The sequence below is a fragment of the Corvus moneduloides genome, chromosome 2 (genome assembly GCF_009650955.1).
Source record: "Corvus moneduloides isolate bCorMon1 chromosome 2, bCorMon1.pri, whole genome shotgun sequence".
NCBI classification, from domain to species: Eukaryota; Metazoa; Chordata; class Aves; order Passeriformes; family Corvidae; genus Corvus; species Corvus moneduloides.
In genome coordinates this window covers 112871340-112888190 of record NC_045477.1, presented here as the reverse complement: position 1 = coordinate 112888190, position 16851 = coordinate 112871340, and the positions used below count along the sequence as shown (strand labels likewise).

The 16851-nt window shown below is 42.8% G+C and overlaps 1 protein-coding gene across 17 annotated transcripts in view; it reads left to right on the top strand.

The window, feature by feature from the left end:
- The window catches only part of DMD (dystrophin), a 1179964-nt gene extending 1165732 nt beyond the window's left edge, over nucleotides 1–14232 (top strand). For 13 of the 17 annotated variants that reach the window (XM_032100878.1, XM_032100881.1, XM_032100885.1 and 10 more), the window contains one exon: nucleotides 11754–12440. In XM_032100878.1, coding sequence (XP_031956769.1) covers nucleotides 11754–11851 — 98 coding nt within the window. In that variant the 3' untranslated portion in view covers nucleotides 11852–12440. Of the gene's footprint in view, nucleotides 1–5430; nucleotides 5463–11753 lie in introns of all 17 variants that reach the window. The other 4 variants (XM_032100882.1, XM_032100890.1, XM_032100895.1 and 1 more) reach the window with 1 other exon arrangement.
- The last annotated feature ends 2619 nt before the right edge of the window (nucleotides 14233–16851 follow it).

Sequence of the window (16851 nt, the reverse complement as noted above, 5' to 3'; positions counted from 1 at the left end):
AAACTACTGAATCAGGAACCTTCTTGCTGTTGAGAGGTGCAAATCTGTATCTCAGATTTCTAATCTATAATAGAAGATGAAAGTGCCATTGCAGAAGAGTGAAAGCAGCCTGAGAAGAGGGCAGAGTGTAAGGACTCAGGCGTGGCACAAGTGAAATTTCGTTTCTTTCCATTGCAAGGTGTGTTGAATCTCAGGTTACAGGTGTGAATACCTACCTCCAACAGGTGTTTGGGAAACACAAGAATAAACCCAGACAAGCAATAGCACAGCCTATAAACAATACATTTTCTTATATTGATTCTATTAAGTAGAATTAAAAAATACCAGAAAGGCAGTCATCCCAGTCTGCCATTCAGAAATAGGCTGTGATACAGGAGCTGAGGGAGCTGGGGTGGTTTACCCTGGAGAAAAGAAGGCTCAGGGGAGGCCTTATCACTCTACAAGTACCTGAAAGGAGGTTGAAGCAAGGTGGGGGTTGGTCTGTCCTCCCAAGTGTCAAGCATTAGGACAAAGGGAAATGGCCTTAAGTAGTGGCAGGAGAGGTTTGGACTGGATTAGGGAGAATTTCTTCAGAAAAAGGCTTGTCAAGCATTGGAACAGGATGCCCAGGGAACCATGGAGGTATTTAGAAGACATGGAGATGTGGTACCTGGGGACTTGGTTTGGTGGGGGGCTTGGCAGTGCTGGCTTAACAGTTCGACTCAATGGTCTTAAAAGTCCTTTCCAGTCTTAATGATTTTATGAAATGTTTTCTTTGTGGCCTGTAAAAATAAGCATGTTAAATTTCAAGCTAAATATCAGCATGTCACAGCATAGGATCTGGCAGGCCTCCTCAGGAACATAATTCTGGGTGTCCTATTGCCACTAGAATAACAACTTGGAGGAGTTCAGAACAATAAGACAGAAGCAAATTGGACTTTGAAGGCTTTGGTTGTGAGAAAAGTTCAGAGCTGAACAAGCGGTGAAGAGAGAAAAGGACTGAATTTCTGGGCTTGAGTGCACAGTACTCGGGCGTCACAGACATATTTAGCCTAAATATTGTCAAAAGCACCTGAAGTGTAAGACTTGCTCAGGTTGGGAGATAGTTTACTAATGCAAGTAGTGGCTCTTATTTTGGAGTTCTGAAAGAAAGCAGTAAAATGTAGGAGTAATTGTCACTCACCTGGAGATAGATTCCTTATGATTATGATATTTTTCAAGCTTTTGCTGCACAGAGTTGTTTTTAAAAGGACATCAAGGCTTCATAGGATCATTTTGAATGTATTTTAGAGAAGCAAGTGTAAAACAGATGGTGTCATAGACCTGCACAAGCAGACCTCAGATGCAGTAACTTACGTACCTTACACCTTTTATAGGATTTTTCATTTGTTTGTTTCTTCAGTTTAACCTTTTGGCAGTTCTTGGCATTTCCTAAGGAGACCAGGACTTACCTGCTCCTTGCACAGCTGGCTGTTGGTGCCAAAAGCTGTTTCATTTCTGGAGAGAGAAATTCTGCTGAATACCTGATGATTGCTGTCCTTAAGGAGTTTTTCTTTCATTTTAATCTAAAAGGTTTCCCATACACTCGTCTTTTACTTTGCTGCTCCCAGCAAATTCACAACTGCTGCAGCTGCTTCAAACAGCTGCTGTGCTAACTCAAAACAGATGTCAAAGCCAGAGGTCTGACATTTAGTGGAAATCTACCATTAAATGCCACCTCAGTGGTTTATTTGACCCTGCTCTATAATGGGCCACAGAGGAAAACATTTTCACGCCGTATTTGTGCTCAAACTACTAAATCTCCAGGGAATTGGTTCACAGTTAGAAAGTAAGATTGGCAGGCCAGTATTTTCAAAGCCAAATTCACCCCTCCTGCAGCACTGAGGGCGAACAAGTTGCATCACTTCAGGTGGCTCTCGTGGTGGACCAGGCTGAGTTTTGCAGTTGTGGTTTCATGTCAAATGCTTTCTGTGAATGAAAGCTCAGAGAGGAATTTAGGGGCAGAAGTTCTTGAACTAACTGAAGCTGGTGAGAGAGCTTCACAGATTTGCAGTGCTGGGCCCCTGCTGGGAGATAATGAAGAAGTGGGAGCGAAAACTTGTTAGAAATAAGACCATGATGGCTTAAAAGAGCTAAGAGGCTGTGACATAAGGTGAGAACATTTGGACAGACACTGGTCCTCACAATTTCGCATAGTATTGCTTAACACTTTTGTGGTGTGGTGCAATAAATGAATGACAAGAAGAATAGCACCCTTTTTTAGGAGTTTTATTTTTATCTCAGTCACATTAAAACACACCAGTCACATTTTCTCCCCTCACTTGCACATCAGCCAGGCTCTGTCATGAATGGAACTAATGTCCTAAGTGGAACTAGCAACTTTCAGCACTGCAAATAATGCAGTTTCTCTTATTCTGACAGCAAAATGTCTTACGATGCAGACTTCTCTTTTCACACTTTACTGAGTAAGTGGAAGAGTACCCTGGAGTTGCTGTACTGTGGAGTATTCTGCAAATACTCTTCCAGTTGAGATACCGCAGCCTCTCCTGGGTTGTGTCACCTTCTCTGTGCTGTGGTCCTGCATCCCACCACAGTGAGCCCAGGCAACTGAGATCCCTCATTGCTCCCCTTTGGCACAACAGAACTGATCTGGCTGAGCTTCTCTGGAGATGGGACAGTGGTGGGGTGGACTAGCTCTTCCTTGTTTTATAATACTCAGTTCTGGTGTAAACTGAGAATATGGTAATAAATTTAACAAAACTTCAAAGAATTTTTTTTTCATTTTGAGAAAAAAGGCTCTTTGCAGACTCAGATCTCTTTTTTGTGCAGCCTGTCCCTTTCCTGAGCTCAGTGAGAGGGGCAGTGCAGTAGTTGCGTTGTGCTCTGTGTTTTGACCTGGATCTGCAGAGAGTCCTGCATGAAGTTTTTGGTGGTGCCTCTGCTTTTAGGTTTGATGTGGTCACTTGCTGTGTACCTTTGCCTGTGATACAATGCCATGTAGCTTTCCAAAAAAAAAAAAGAAAAGAAAACGTCTTCTATTTTGTAAGGGCAGGAAATGTCGATTTGAGCAGGAATAATAGAAAATTAGGCACCCACGGATTGCATATCAGAACTGCAGCAATATAGACAATCTTCTTCCTCTGCAATTTATGCCAAACCATGCTCCTTGCCTTAAAACTTAGAAACACGCATTCATTCATATGCAAAGAGGAAAATAACATAAAATCCATTAAACCCTTTTTAATCTTCCTCCAGAAGAAATTAGCTGTTGCTGTAGTAGCGCGGATCTTTGCTGCATTTAACAAATTCTAGGGCTGATTACTCACCACAGACTGTCCTCAGCAGCTGTTTTGTGTGGTGCTGAGCTACCCCAATTACCTTTAAATGCATTCATTTCCAAGCAGAATCCAGTCTGCTTCATGTAGATTTAAATTAAACACTGTGTAGCTGCAGTTGTAGGTGCTTGTGCAGACAGGAAGGAGTTTCTTAACACCTCCAGTATTTTGCTTGCAGGCAGCTCCTTTTCTCTTCTTGACCCAAGCTGAACTGTGGGCCCAAGCTAACCTCCTGCTGGGTCCCATTCCTGCCCCAGAACTCTTTCAAACCGAGCTGTACTATGCTGCAGTTTCTGGAGTCCTTAAGCTGACCTAAACCAAAGTATGCAATAGATTTTATATCTTCCTTTCCAAGGATTTTCTGTTACATGATTTATATTGGTGAGATATTCTCATCTCCCCTTTTGGAAGGCATTTTTTAGGGAATTCATGACTCCTGATAAAAGTGCCAGAGGAGGTCTCAGGCTATATAGACATGCATGTAAGTCCTAGAAGGTTAGGCAGGCCTTTGAGGTGGAGTCCTTAGAATTAAGGTGGCACCTCTCCTGGCCACCAAGCCCTGGTACCTCTGTGCTGCACCAGCACGTGTGGTACAGACATCACTGAAGTCGAGGACTCCCTTAGGAGCAGAATAAAAACCCACGAGCAGAGCATGTTGTTATCAAACATATTGCTATCATTTTTAATAGGAAGTGTGCTGCTGGGGAGAGGGAGGGGGCAGGAAGGGACTAAAACTTCCTCTGTCCAGTAAATGGCAACCTTTGCTGTCCAGGCCTTCAGAGGCTGCCTCAGCCCTTTCCACTGCCTGGAGTTTGTGGCTGAGCTGTGGCTCTGGCCCATGCTGGTCAGTGATGCCATTCCTTTCTCTGCCCTCTCCTCCTCTCCTGTACTGCCTCTGCTCAGCCTTGCTCTGCTGTTGGCTCTTGTTCTGCAACTTGTAAAATACCCATAAAGCTGTTTATTGCCTCTCTTCCCTTCTCCTGCAGGCTGCCATAGAGCAAAACTTGACAGCAATTATTAGGTTACTGTTATGTTGACTGGTGTATTCTCCCACACGTGTCTGTCTCTCTCCCCAATGTCCCACACATCATTTAAAATTGCATCATTTACAGCAGCTCTGGGGCAAAGATCATCCTCTTTCTTGAACAGCATCTGCTGCAGTGACTTTCTCACTAGGACTGCAAGCCTGGCCACGGCCGAGCTGCCAGTCGTGTGACAGTGACAATGGGACACTGCTTCTGGGGACAGCGAGCGTCTTACTGTTACTGGCTGTGTGGTGGGAAGGAGGACAGGGGGGAGTTTCTGCTGCTGATTAACACCTGGATTTCCTTTTTTAAAACAAATGTGCTATGAGAAATGTTTGAGAAGAATCAGCATGATCAAAGTATGTCTTCTGTGAAGGCTTGTTAGGAACATCTTTTCAGCTAAACCCATTATTGGCTCCATTTTGGTAGTACTTGAACTTGATGAGATACTTTCTCTTTTTTCCCTTTTTACTTGAACTCTTTTTCTCTGTTTTCTCCCTCTGCCCCTTCAGCTTTACCATGCTTGCAGGTCAGCATGTTGCAAACATATTTTGAAATATATTTATCCTGAATGTGTGTTGCATTCCAGTGTACTTCTCCCCATGTGAAATATGTGTGTACACATAAGCATGTATAGCAATGCATACCTCAATGTATGTAGGCCATAATACAATGTAAAGTGTCTGGATAAATTCATTTGACATTGGGGGGAAATGTTTTTACCACTTACGCTGATTGCTAGAAGTACTCAAATTATGCTAATTAGGATGCTCAGAAAGTGATTTCAGATCTTGTCTGCAGTCCTTATTCTCAACTGACAGGTGTGTAAATTGGTGTTAGTAGTTTTCTCAAGTGTTCTTGAGAGGTTAAACCAAGCCACAGGTTACAGAACTGTTGTTGAATAAATCAGCTCAGAATCATCAGTGGATTTCAGTGCACTTTCGGTCTTTGTTTAAGCAGAAATGCAACTTTTAATGTTAAATTTCTAAATTGAAATTGAAGTGTCTTTTACAGTATAAAATATATATTCATGTGTGGTTTTTTACCTTTCTTTCTGATAATTATTCCACTTCCTCTCTCTGTTCCTAAAGGAAGAAATGCCCCTGGAAAGCCAGTGAGAGAGGTTAGTGAGACGCAGGCTCACTGCCATGGCTTCTGTTTGTCACAGCTTGCTTTCTGTGCCCAGCATGCGTGTGACACAGCACGGGGTTGCTTGGGTTTGGTGAGGGGTGAGGTGGTTTTGTTTTGCTTTGGGTTTTGTTTGGTTTTGCTGAGTGCATTCCCCATGTGTGCTGTAACAGTGGTGTACCTCTCAACTTTCAGTGGAGACAATGTCAGGTCAGGGATCTGCATTTTCTTACACACTCCCAGAAGTGGAAAATCAGGAATGGGGAGGAGAAAATAGTACATTGAAATTAAGCCTCTGATTGATAAATGTTGTCAGTAAATATGCTGCAGTCATTGACTATAATATGTTCTGTTGCTCTTGTGTGTAAGCACAACAGGGAGACTGGGGTCTCTTGCTGTTCTGCTTACAAACTCACAGCTGTATTTACACCCATGTGCCAATATACCAACCATCTTCTCCAGTGATTAAACAGTTTTTATATATATATTTTTAGAACAGTGAGAGTTGAGAGGTATAAGAGATTCAGGTGTTTTAATTTCCTGATATACTATTGCAGAATGAAGAGTGCTACTAACATTCACCAGCTCCACAGTGTTGTCTTCAGCAATGCAAATGGGCCATGGTTTTCACTGTGCACTTCAGACATGGTTGGTTTGATGCAAAATAGGTTTTGGAATTTGTGTGTCACTGCTCATTAATGGAGGAAAGCGTTCTGCACTGTTGTCACAGCTCCTTTGAAAGCATTTCCAGAGAGCCTTGATTTTTCCTCTGTGAAGCTGCTCTTCACTCGCCAGCCATATACAGCGTTTGAAAGATGAATTTCTAGTGAAAATTATTATTAAAGATAAAATATTCAGAGACTGCCTGAGTGCAGTTGCAGTAGCTGTGAAATGACCTTTTCCACACAGAAGGCAGTCAGTGTGGATGAGGCAGGAATTGAAGGATAACCTGGTTTGCAAGCTTCTACTGGTGCCAAGGGAGGGGGCTCATGGAAACACAGGGCACAGGGGTTCTTAGCAAAGCTGCTGTGATCCCCCAGTCACTGGCAGGCTACCCTGGAAAAGCCAGGATTTGTCCTGATCTGGTGCCTTGAAATACAGAGGTTCTCTGCTTTGGCTGTAGGTGCTGGGGCAGGTTCAGCTGCTTCAAGGTATAAGATCTTTGGTTCAGATTAAGTTTGTTCTCAAATGGCTGATCCTCTCATATGGATCAAAAAAGAGTGCTTGGGATAGCATCAGCAGACTGTACCAATCCAGAAATTTTATGGAAAATACTTCACATTCAGCCCTGCTTGTTCTCATCTCATACACCCTGAGAACTGTTCTCCCATTCAGCAAAACAGGTCATTGATTTCCACTATCCTCATTCATATTTATACATATTACTAAAAAAAAAAATTTCTGCAGAGGGCATACTTGATACAAGTAATTAACAAAAAAGGAAATTAGATTTGGTGTGTTCTACCTTATCTGATTCCAGCAGTTTAACCCTAAAAAATTGACTTCAGTGAACCACTCTCCAGCTGAGTTAGTGCTCACTGATGGTTCTGGAGGGGCCTTGGTAACTTGCAGAGCTGAATATAAAATGCAATTGTCCACCTGCTTATGAAGGATATGAGCTAAGGTATAGAAGAGCTTTTGCTTTAGGTGTGAGTCCATATGTGCAATGGCAGATCCTGTGGTTTAAAACCCACCTGGCCAGGTTTCGATTCCATTAGTCACATTTGCTATTGTCATTGTGTGTAATCCCATGGATTTTTGTGGCATTACTCAATATGAATAAGGGTATTAAAGTCCAAGTAACAAACAGGAAGGATTTTTCTTTTGTCAGGAAAGGGTTAGAAATCTCTTCTGCTGGAAAAGGCCATGCATTGTGTTGGGATTTCTCAATTTACTTTCCATTCACTCTTTCAAGTCTGAATGCTCCCCATTTATTTCTCTGACAAACTCCAGTATAAGATCGGTATTCTGTTACTGTGCCCACACCCATGGGCCTTAATTCCATTAGTCCCTAAAGCAAATTCAGCAGATGTGAAACACATCGTTCTCTATGTGACCAGGAGTGATGTAGTTAGGGATTGCAGAAATAGGTGTCTTCTGCTTTCCAAGCAAATGGCAGCTGTGGATTTTATGAGTTGAAGTTAATACTGTCCATGTCCATTTTGAGCTTCATTGCTGCATTTCAAAGTGTCTACTAGTTTTTTTTTCTTACGCAGCAGCATTTTTCAACCTTTCAGTGCCTCAAGCACGGAGAAGACTTTTTCAGCTTTAATGTTAAAAAAAAAAAAGAATGGAATTAATGCCTTCTTTGATAGCATTACTTTAGAAGTATGAATAATAATGGAAAGTTCTGATTTGTGTTTTTCTCAGCTTTTAGGACAGTATTTCTCTCATTTGCTTCTTAATTAAAAATGTCAATGTCCTAAGTTTCAGTATGTGAGAGGGCAAGTGAGCAGCATTCAGTGGAAGCAGCAGAGCCCTACGGAAGCAGTGAGCTCGAGCACTAATTTAGGTGCAGACATTTCAGAAGGGGGTGCACTCATTGCACATACAGTACCAGAAAATCATCATGTCTTTTGTTCACAGCTTTTTGCACTCTCAGTTGACCTGGCTGTTACTTCCATGTCCAGGAGAGGCAAAAAATCCTGCTGGAAATGCAGTGACACCCAGCTGAGGGTCTGCCAGTTGTGTGGCTGGAGCACAGCCACCACCTGCTCCTCTGGCCCGTCCTGCCATCCCAAGGCTGTCCCAGAGACCTGGGAGCATCCCCTGCTGCTGCATTTAAAGCCCAGCTGTCAACATAAACTGCAGTCAGCAGTGCTTTATGGTCATGCTCTGAGCTCTAAACTCAGATGGCTCCGGAGAAGACATGATTGTTCAATTTTTATGCAGAGAAAATTAAGACCTGTGGTGGAGAGGGAGTGTGGATGCTGTGGGGGAGAGGGAGCTGTATCTCCTTGATCACTGCAGCATGCATCTGTGCAGCTTTTGAGGAGGGAGATCGGATTTAAAGCATGGTTATTTCAAATAGTACCAACTAACAGAGAAAGGAAAAAAATTACTATTGGACATTTCTGTAATTTTTAGGTATTAAAAAGTACCTAGGGATTTGTGGATCCTTAAGGACTTCTAATTGCCTGAACAATTCAACAGTTTATCCCTGTGGCATATGTCTGAAAGGTTTTTTTGTTTGTGTTTTCAGTTGAAGTTATTCTTTCTAGACCTAGCCCTTTTTTGACAGAACAAATAGTATTATTTTCTGAGGATGCAGTTTAGCAGTCTGGGTTGTTCTAAGCCTTCGAAAGGGTGATTAGTCTTCCTGGGAATGAGTGGTGTTGAAATCCTGAAGAGCCCTGGAGTTTTCTAGAAACAACAGATTGCAACAGATCTGGATGAGAGACCATGACCCCATGGGCAGCCTCTCACAGCTGGCTACCCAGTCACAGCATCACTCTGGTTATACCAGAGGGGTTGATTCCCATAAAGCCATGTCAGAGTTTCAGGTAAGTAGAGCAGCCCAGTGCTTCTGCTTGGACAAGCATCTCCTGTGTGTTCTTGATTTCATATGTCAGATTTTCACTTGAGATGGTGTAAGTTGCGGGATCGATCTCAGTCTGCATGATGCCAGTGACAGAGATTATCCCTTACAGCTAAAATAAATGTGGTAGGATACATTTACTTTAAAATAAACTATGTTTTGACCAAAACTTGGCAGGAATCTTTCATACGCAGTTACTTGTCATACTGATGAGCAAATTACAAGGTTTTGCTTCAGATGAATAGGATGGCTATACATTTATGACTTATAGATGAAATTGCTGATTGATGCATCTGTTTCTTTGAACATTAGTGCAGTTAGCAAACTGTCATGAGATACCAGATACCAGAACCAAGTATTTCTTTGTATTTATATCTGGAAAGCTGTGTCACAGCACAGCTCACTGTTGAATGGGCAGCTTCCTGAACAGTTCTTGTTTAGATCCAGCCTAGTTTTGTGTAATGAATGCTAAATTAAAAAAAAAAAAAATCTAGCAACTTTAAAAAACTAGCATCTGAATGTAGAAGGTGGTAGTATTCCAGAAGAAAAAAATCCTGAGGTCATTCAGCCTAGAGAAGAGAAGGCTTCAGGGAGACCTTCCAGTACCTTAAGGGAGCTTGTAAAAAGGAGGGAGAGGGATTTTTATTGGGGCAGATAGCGACAGGACAAGGGGCAGTGGTTTTAAACTGAAAAAGAGCAGGTTTAGATCAGATGTTAGGAGATAATTCTTCACTCAGAGGATGGTGAGGCACTGGCCCAGAGAAGCTGTGGATGCCCCACCCCTGGAAGTGTTCAAGGCCAGATTGGATGGGGTCCTGAGCAACCTGGTCTTGTGAGTGGCATCTGTGTGCAGGGCAGGGAGGTTAGAACTAGAAGGTTCTTAAGATCCCTTCCAACCCAAACTGTTCTAAGGTTCTCTGAATAGTTCTAAGGAAATTTTTTTCTATTCCATAAAACCTGCTGAACTAAGGTCACTCCAGGCTTTTATTTACTGTAGAAATGTCAGCAGTGCATAACTACCACAATATGTGAGCATTGGGAAGAGGTTGGTGAGTCTGATTTTCCCCACAGGGGAGGTTCATTCCTGTTGCACTTGTGTCAGGAGGCGAAGCCCCCATGTAGGTGTGCAGTGGTAAGAGTCAAGCTCCAGCACAATACATGAAAGGCATATCCTGGATGCCCTGATCATGTCCTTCCTCTGCTTGGGTGCTCCTTCCTCAAGGACCATGCATGGTGAGGACTCAGCATTCAGACTAATGCAAAGCATTTCTGAGAACCAGAGTTCAGAGCAGATGGCATTGCACTTCCCTGTGTTTTTCCAGACAAATATTCTATCACAAGTGCTCCCAGAGAGTAACTCAAACCCCCTCAGGCCAGGGTGACATACAACTTTTTGAGTAATACTTCACCTCTTACAAGTGTTGAGTTGCTGGCACTTTGCAGCATGGAGTCTTCTTGAATTGGAGGTCACATGCACTTCTTTGCATCTAAATAAATCTTTCTTTAATGATTGTTTTCTAACTCCTCTTTTAACTCATTTATGTGTTTGGCCTCAACATCAGCCTGTGGCAATGAGTTCAGTAATACAATTATGTGCTGTGTGGAGTATCATTTCATTCTGCTTGTTTTAAGACCTTCTGTCTGCTCATTCCTCCTTGTCCTTGCAAGAAATCTTGAACACTCAGTCCTTGGTTTGGACGCTTATTTTGCAGGGTGCCTAGATCTTAGTCATGTGCCTTCTTCAGTCATATTTTTTCAGGAGGGAGACTCCAAATAAGGTTCAGCTGTTTAAACCATGATGTCTCTATCATTGAGGTGCCAGAGGGTATTTGAGACAGTCAGAGAGGTCTAAAAATCTCACACAGCACTTGCAAGAGAGAGACACTTTCCTGAACAGCAGTGGGAGACCCAGACAAGGCATGCCAGGGGCTAAAATGGCAATTTTTGGCAATTCATTCTCCCCATCCTTGAGTCTGTTTGGTCTGTAATTGTAATGAAGCCATTTCTTACCACCCATCACCATTTGCTGCACTGGTGACATGAGTGTGAGAAGTTGCAGGTTCCATCTCCAGAATTTTATGGTTTGTTTATTCATCACTTCTGTCAAGGAGGCTGTGGTTATACCATCTTAGGATTTCAGAGTGGTTATGGGTGAGGGGGAATGCACAAGTGAACCACTGCATAGTAGTTAGCTGATAATTGTGGCATCTTTGTTTCTGCTGGGCTGCTGTCCGAAAAGGAAAGGATGTTTTAAGAATGATTGAATGAACTGAGCTGCTTAGTTTGGCCATCACTATATCTATCTTTGCAGGTATCCTGCTGGGTCCTCTTGGCTTTAATGATTTATTCAATTACTGCTGATCTGATGGTTTCTCTTTTTCTCCTTGATAGAACATTGAATGCTCAAACACTTGCAGCATCAGTCAGAAACTTTTCTGTGATGTCAATGGATTTAATTGTTGCTTTTGGTGAATGTTGACAGTGATGAAGCTTCATCACCATGGGGGGTGATGGCTTATTGCCAGCATGGTTTGCCATAGCCATTCAAGCCAGCATTGCTGTTAAAGTGTTCTGCACCCTTGGCAACTTTTCCTAGTGACAACCTGTTGGATTCATCCAGGAGAGTTCTGGAAGCCTCCTCTGGGGATGGCGGCGAGCGGCACTTGGAGAGTGATGGATCTGTAGAGTTTTCCTTCCAACGTGCTGCCATGTCCTCTTCATTTAATTTCCTTTGACTTTCTTTTTCAGGCCACAATGTAGGGAGCCTTTTCCACATGGCAGACGACCTGGGAAGAGCGATGGAAACCTTAGTGACCGTGATGACCGACGACAAGGTGTTAGAATAGCAAGATGTGTTTTACAACTTCAGGCGTTCCGCATGGTTTTTATAATATTCATACTACAAAGAGGATTAGACTGTAAGAGTTTACAAGAAAACAAATCTATATTTTTGTGAAGGGTAGTGGTACTATACTGTAGATTTCAGTAGTTTCCTAAGTCTGTTACTGTTTTGTTAACAATGGCAGGTTTTACACGTCTATGCAATTGTACAAAAATTCTAAGAAAACTACATGTAAAATCTTGATAGCTAAATAACTTGCCATTTCTTTATATGGAACGCATTTCGGGTTGTTTAAAAAAAATTTATAACAGTTATAATGAAAGATTGTAAACTAAAGTGTGCTTTATAAAAATAATTGTTTATAGAAACCCCCGTAAAAAAAAACCACAAAAAAATATACTGAGGCAGTGCATTTGTTTAGTTTCATTTCAGCTCTGTAACTGCATCAGAGAGAGTCATGTCCTGTGTTCTTTTCCTTGCTTATCAAAAAGAAAAAAAAAAAAGTATTTCCTGCAGTGACACCAGAATGGCCACCTTACATTTCTCATTGGTTTTGTCTGATTAGGGCTGGCTTAGAACAAATAACCAAAAAACCTGAACTTCCAGTGAAGGTAGTTACATTTTATCTTTCCAATAAAATTAAGAATTACATGACTTACTGTCCTGGTTTTGGACAGCAATTAGCAACTACACAGCTAGTTTGCAATAATTAAATGAAAGAGCACATTACATGACAGAGCCTGCAAAAAAAAAAAAAAATTAAAAGAAAAAACTCGGATGAAAGAAGGAAGGAATTTAATGACCATCCTGTGTGCCAGTGTTTCCTCTGCTGACTAAATTCCTGGATACTATAACTAAAGGAACAAAGACATTGCCTTACTGGTTTGAACCCTGGGGCTCGGTGGCTCAGCAGGACTGGGGACGGCTCTCCCCCTGCTGCCACCACCTGTCACCTCTGCTGCAGAGGAGAGAAGAGAGGGAGATGTTCCCCCTGGCTCCCTGTGCGGTCAGCTTCTGACCCGAAGCACAAGTAGGTTAACCCACAGAGCCCTGTCCAGCTGCCAGTGCTGGTAATGAGCTTGGAGCTCCTCGACCCTCTGGAAGAGGAACCCAGAGCTTTCCACTGGTGGTGTCTCATCCTGCTGCAGCAGCCGGTCCCAAGGAGCTGTGGTGCTGTGGGCCACCTTTGGGAAAGGCTGTGGACAAGTTACTGCTGTTCTTGCCTCAAATGGTGATCAGGTGAAGGTAGTCACACTGCTCCATGAATATTTATCACCAAAACAAAGGCCCTGGTCCTTTCTTCTCCCCAGTTTCTCTGTACCAGTAACCCCCCAACAATTAACAATAACGTGAGAAAGAGAGGAGCTGATAGAGAAAGAGATAAGCCGGTTTGACTGCAGCTTGTGAGAGAGGTTTGGGTATGAGGTGCTGTCAGCAAAAGCTTTACCACTTCATTTTCTTAACCAGCTTTTAATTTTACCTTAAAATACATAGAAACACAACCATCTGACTTTATATTGCAAGAGTAAAAAATCTGTTACCTCTTCTTGTATGAAGTGTAACTAAACTTGGGAAAGATTTTATTTTGAATGCTAGTTAACATTGAACATGGCTAGTCATGCTATTTCTACCTCACTTTGATTTTGTGGTGTTCCTGACAATTACATACGACAATGTTACATCATCACCACGTGTCCCCTGTGTGACCAGGTCTCATTGTTTAAGTAATAACAACAACGGTAATCATTTACAAAAATAAGTACAATCCCCCCCAAACCTCTGCTTTCCTAATAAAGAGCTTTTTTAACAATTGATTACAATAGGAACCCTCACTATTTCTCACGGCCTTTTTTATCAGAAGGTTTAACTTGTGTTTTGAGAGAGAGTTGGGTTTCTTCTTTTCCCCCCCCTTATACGTTAAACCTTCTCTTGAGAAAAATTATGGAGGAAAAACAGATTGCACGATTGTTTTCATCAGGGTTTTGTTTGTTTTACTTTCTAGATCTTAGTTTTGGAGTGAGTCTGTCAAAAAGTATTTAAAAAGTTGAAAGCTTTATTGCTGCTTTTTTAAGCATAATTTGGGAATTATTTCATATTCCTTATAATGACAAAGTATTAAACTGTAAAACATAATCAGTGTAGTTGAATACATAAATACCATATGGCATGTTACTTCATCGTTACTCAGTACTGGTTTATTACTTGGATATCATAATATATTGTGTTTTAACACCAACACTGTAACATTTACTAATTATTTTTATAAACTTCTGTTTTACTGCATTTTTTCACAACATACCAAATTTCACCAAATATATGCCTTACTATTGTATTATATACTGCTTTACTGTGTATATCAATAAAGCACGCAATTATGTTATAAAAGGTGCAGGAGTTTTTGTGGAGCTTCAGCACTCACCCAGCACATCTCCCCAGCAATCCTTGCCATACTGCCCCTGGCCAAACCCCCCTGTTGGCAGCACCTCAGTGCCTCAGCTCTCCCAAAGGTTTTTCTCCCCTGCTGAAGTTGTAAACTTCCTGTGCTCCCCAAGCTTTTGGGGGTTTGCCTGCCCCACACCCAACAGGACCTTCAGAGCAGGTTGGTTTAGTCCGTGCCACCAGGCATAATGTTAGGAAAGCCCTGTCTGGGGCTTTGGGAAGTGGATGTTTCCATCAGAGAGGCTGATCACACATCACCCTTATCTCGGAAATGTGTAGGCTTTGATACCCAGATTCCCTTCAGCTGTGTCACGATGCTGTCTTTGAGCCACCTTTTGGTGGTAGAAGTAATGTGATGAAAGATAATAAAATTCAAAGGCAAAAACAGCATATGTTTGCCTATGATATCAGTAATACAGTGAAGGAGAAGGTGGGAATTTCCTCATTTCATTCACTTGAGGAAATAAATACACATCCCACATCTACTCTCCCAGACTCAAGTTACTCTGGATTCACTCCTACGTAAGTGAATCAGTGTGTGCCTTGCTGTATTGAAGTCTTCCCTGAAGACCATACAATTCACAATGCACAGCAGCCCCCAGTGATGACTATTTGAATTCAATTAAGCAAGAGGGAGGATAGCTCCACTCCTTTGCCCCACACCTGTGACCCCATGATTTACGACTCCCAACATCCCATCAATAAAACCTGGTGTTCCTGAGTGGCTCTTAGGAATGTTTTCCATATGTATGTTCAGCAAAATATCCTCCTTATTTTAAGGACTGGTCAGTGTGTTTCCTTTGCTCTCTGGGCAGAAGAGAAAATGAGTTCTCTTTGAGTTTGTCTGCCTTGTTAACGTGCAGCCATTTACTCCTGGATTTCACAGTCTTTGCTCTGCCTTTTCAATAGATCTATGGCTAGATAGATAGATAAATAGATAGATTAGATGTAAACCCTGAGGCCCTTCTAGCCAGGTCAGCAACACTGGGGGGGTTGGAGGTTCCCTTCTCAATGAGGCCACATGTCTCCTCTGCTCCCCTCTGCCCAGCACAGTGTCAGACCTTCACAGTTCAGGGCAGTACATGTTGGTCATCTGCTGCACGGCCCCTGATCGCCTCCTCTCAGCCAGTGAGTGCTGCCCAGCCCAGCCCTGGGCTGGCTGCTGCACTTCGGGAGCCCAGCACACCCCTGGAGCCCCATGGGGCTGTGTGGGCAGTGATGGGGCAGGAGAAACCGGAGAGGGGGGCAGCTAAGCTGGCAGGAAAAAGCACCCATGTCTTTTCAGCTAGGATGGGGAAAAGCGGGAAAGCAACGGTGTGCAGGATGCAGAAAAGATCTGCAGCTGCCAGTTTGTGTGGTTCGCTCCATGGTGGTGCCTGCAGCAGAGCATCCCCGGCCTCACTGGGCTGGGCAAGTGCCTGGAGTGCTGCATGAAGCACCAGTGCTTCCAAACCCACCCACGTGCAACCAGCGATAGCTGCCTGCACTGCTTTCCCGGGGATATTCCTACTGTGGTCTTCCATACCTCTGCACAGAGTGCCCTGTGGTGAAGGACAGCTACCAGCTTTGTGCAGGGTGGGGCTGAAGTGTTGACACCCTGCAGAAAGGATCTCTCTCCCCCCCTGCAAAGGTGCAGGAGCAGCAGGACCCACCTGGGGCCCAGCCCCAGCCCAGCACCGTGGGCACTGCTCTGGCTGTGACCCATTTTGGCTGCCTCTGGGCACATGTGTGCAGTCAGGCTGAAAAACAATAAATCTTCCTCTTCTTGACTCAGGCTCACCAGGAATTTGTTTCGGCTCTGAGCAAGCATATCAACTTGCTAGAAAGTGCCATAAATCTGTGCAAGAAAAATGGGCCTGCTGAGACCAACTAAGGTGTAACATTTCCATACATGAACCCCATGAGCTGATAATGCTGCTCACCAGCTGAGGAATATGACTCTAGCAAATAAGTAGTAGCTCACAGTGCCAAAAACTTGGTATAAAATCACCTGTGGTTAAAGGATTGATGAGAGTTAAGGAAATCTTGGAGCTATAGAAGTGAACTGTGGGACTTCACAAATACAAGGTGCTTTTCAGCCTATTGCCTAAACCCCTGCTGCTTGCCAACCCAAGGCTCATATTAGTCCGCTTGGCAATTGTTTACAAGACGTAAAAGCTTCTTTTTGTTGTTATTATCTGAGCATTACAATGGATATGCCATTTATTTAATAGCTGGCACATGCTTTTAAAAAGCTGAGTCCAAACAAGTTCTCCTTATTTGCTCACATAAGCAACCCAGTGCTTCTAAGACCTTCTCTCTCACTCTTTCTCATGCCCCTCTATGCACACATGCACAGATACAGGGAAAGAAAAAGCAACAGAACAGGATTTTACTGTTTTTCTTGCTGAATGGAAGAGGTTTTTTCTCAAAAAAATCTTCTCCAGGAATAACAGCATCCAAACCTATTGGTATGTCCAAATTTGCAGCAAGTGTTAAAAAAATAAAAGAGAGAGAGCATTATATACATATATTTCTATAACAGGAAACCAATAAATTAGGTTAATTCACTCAGCACTCCTATAT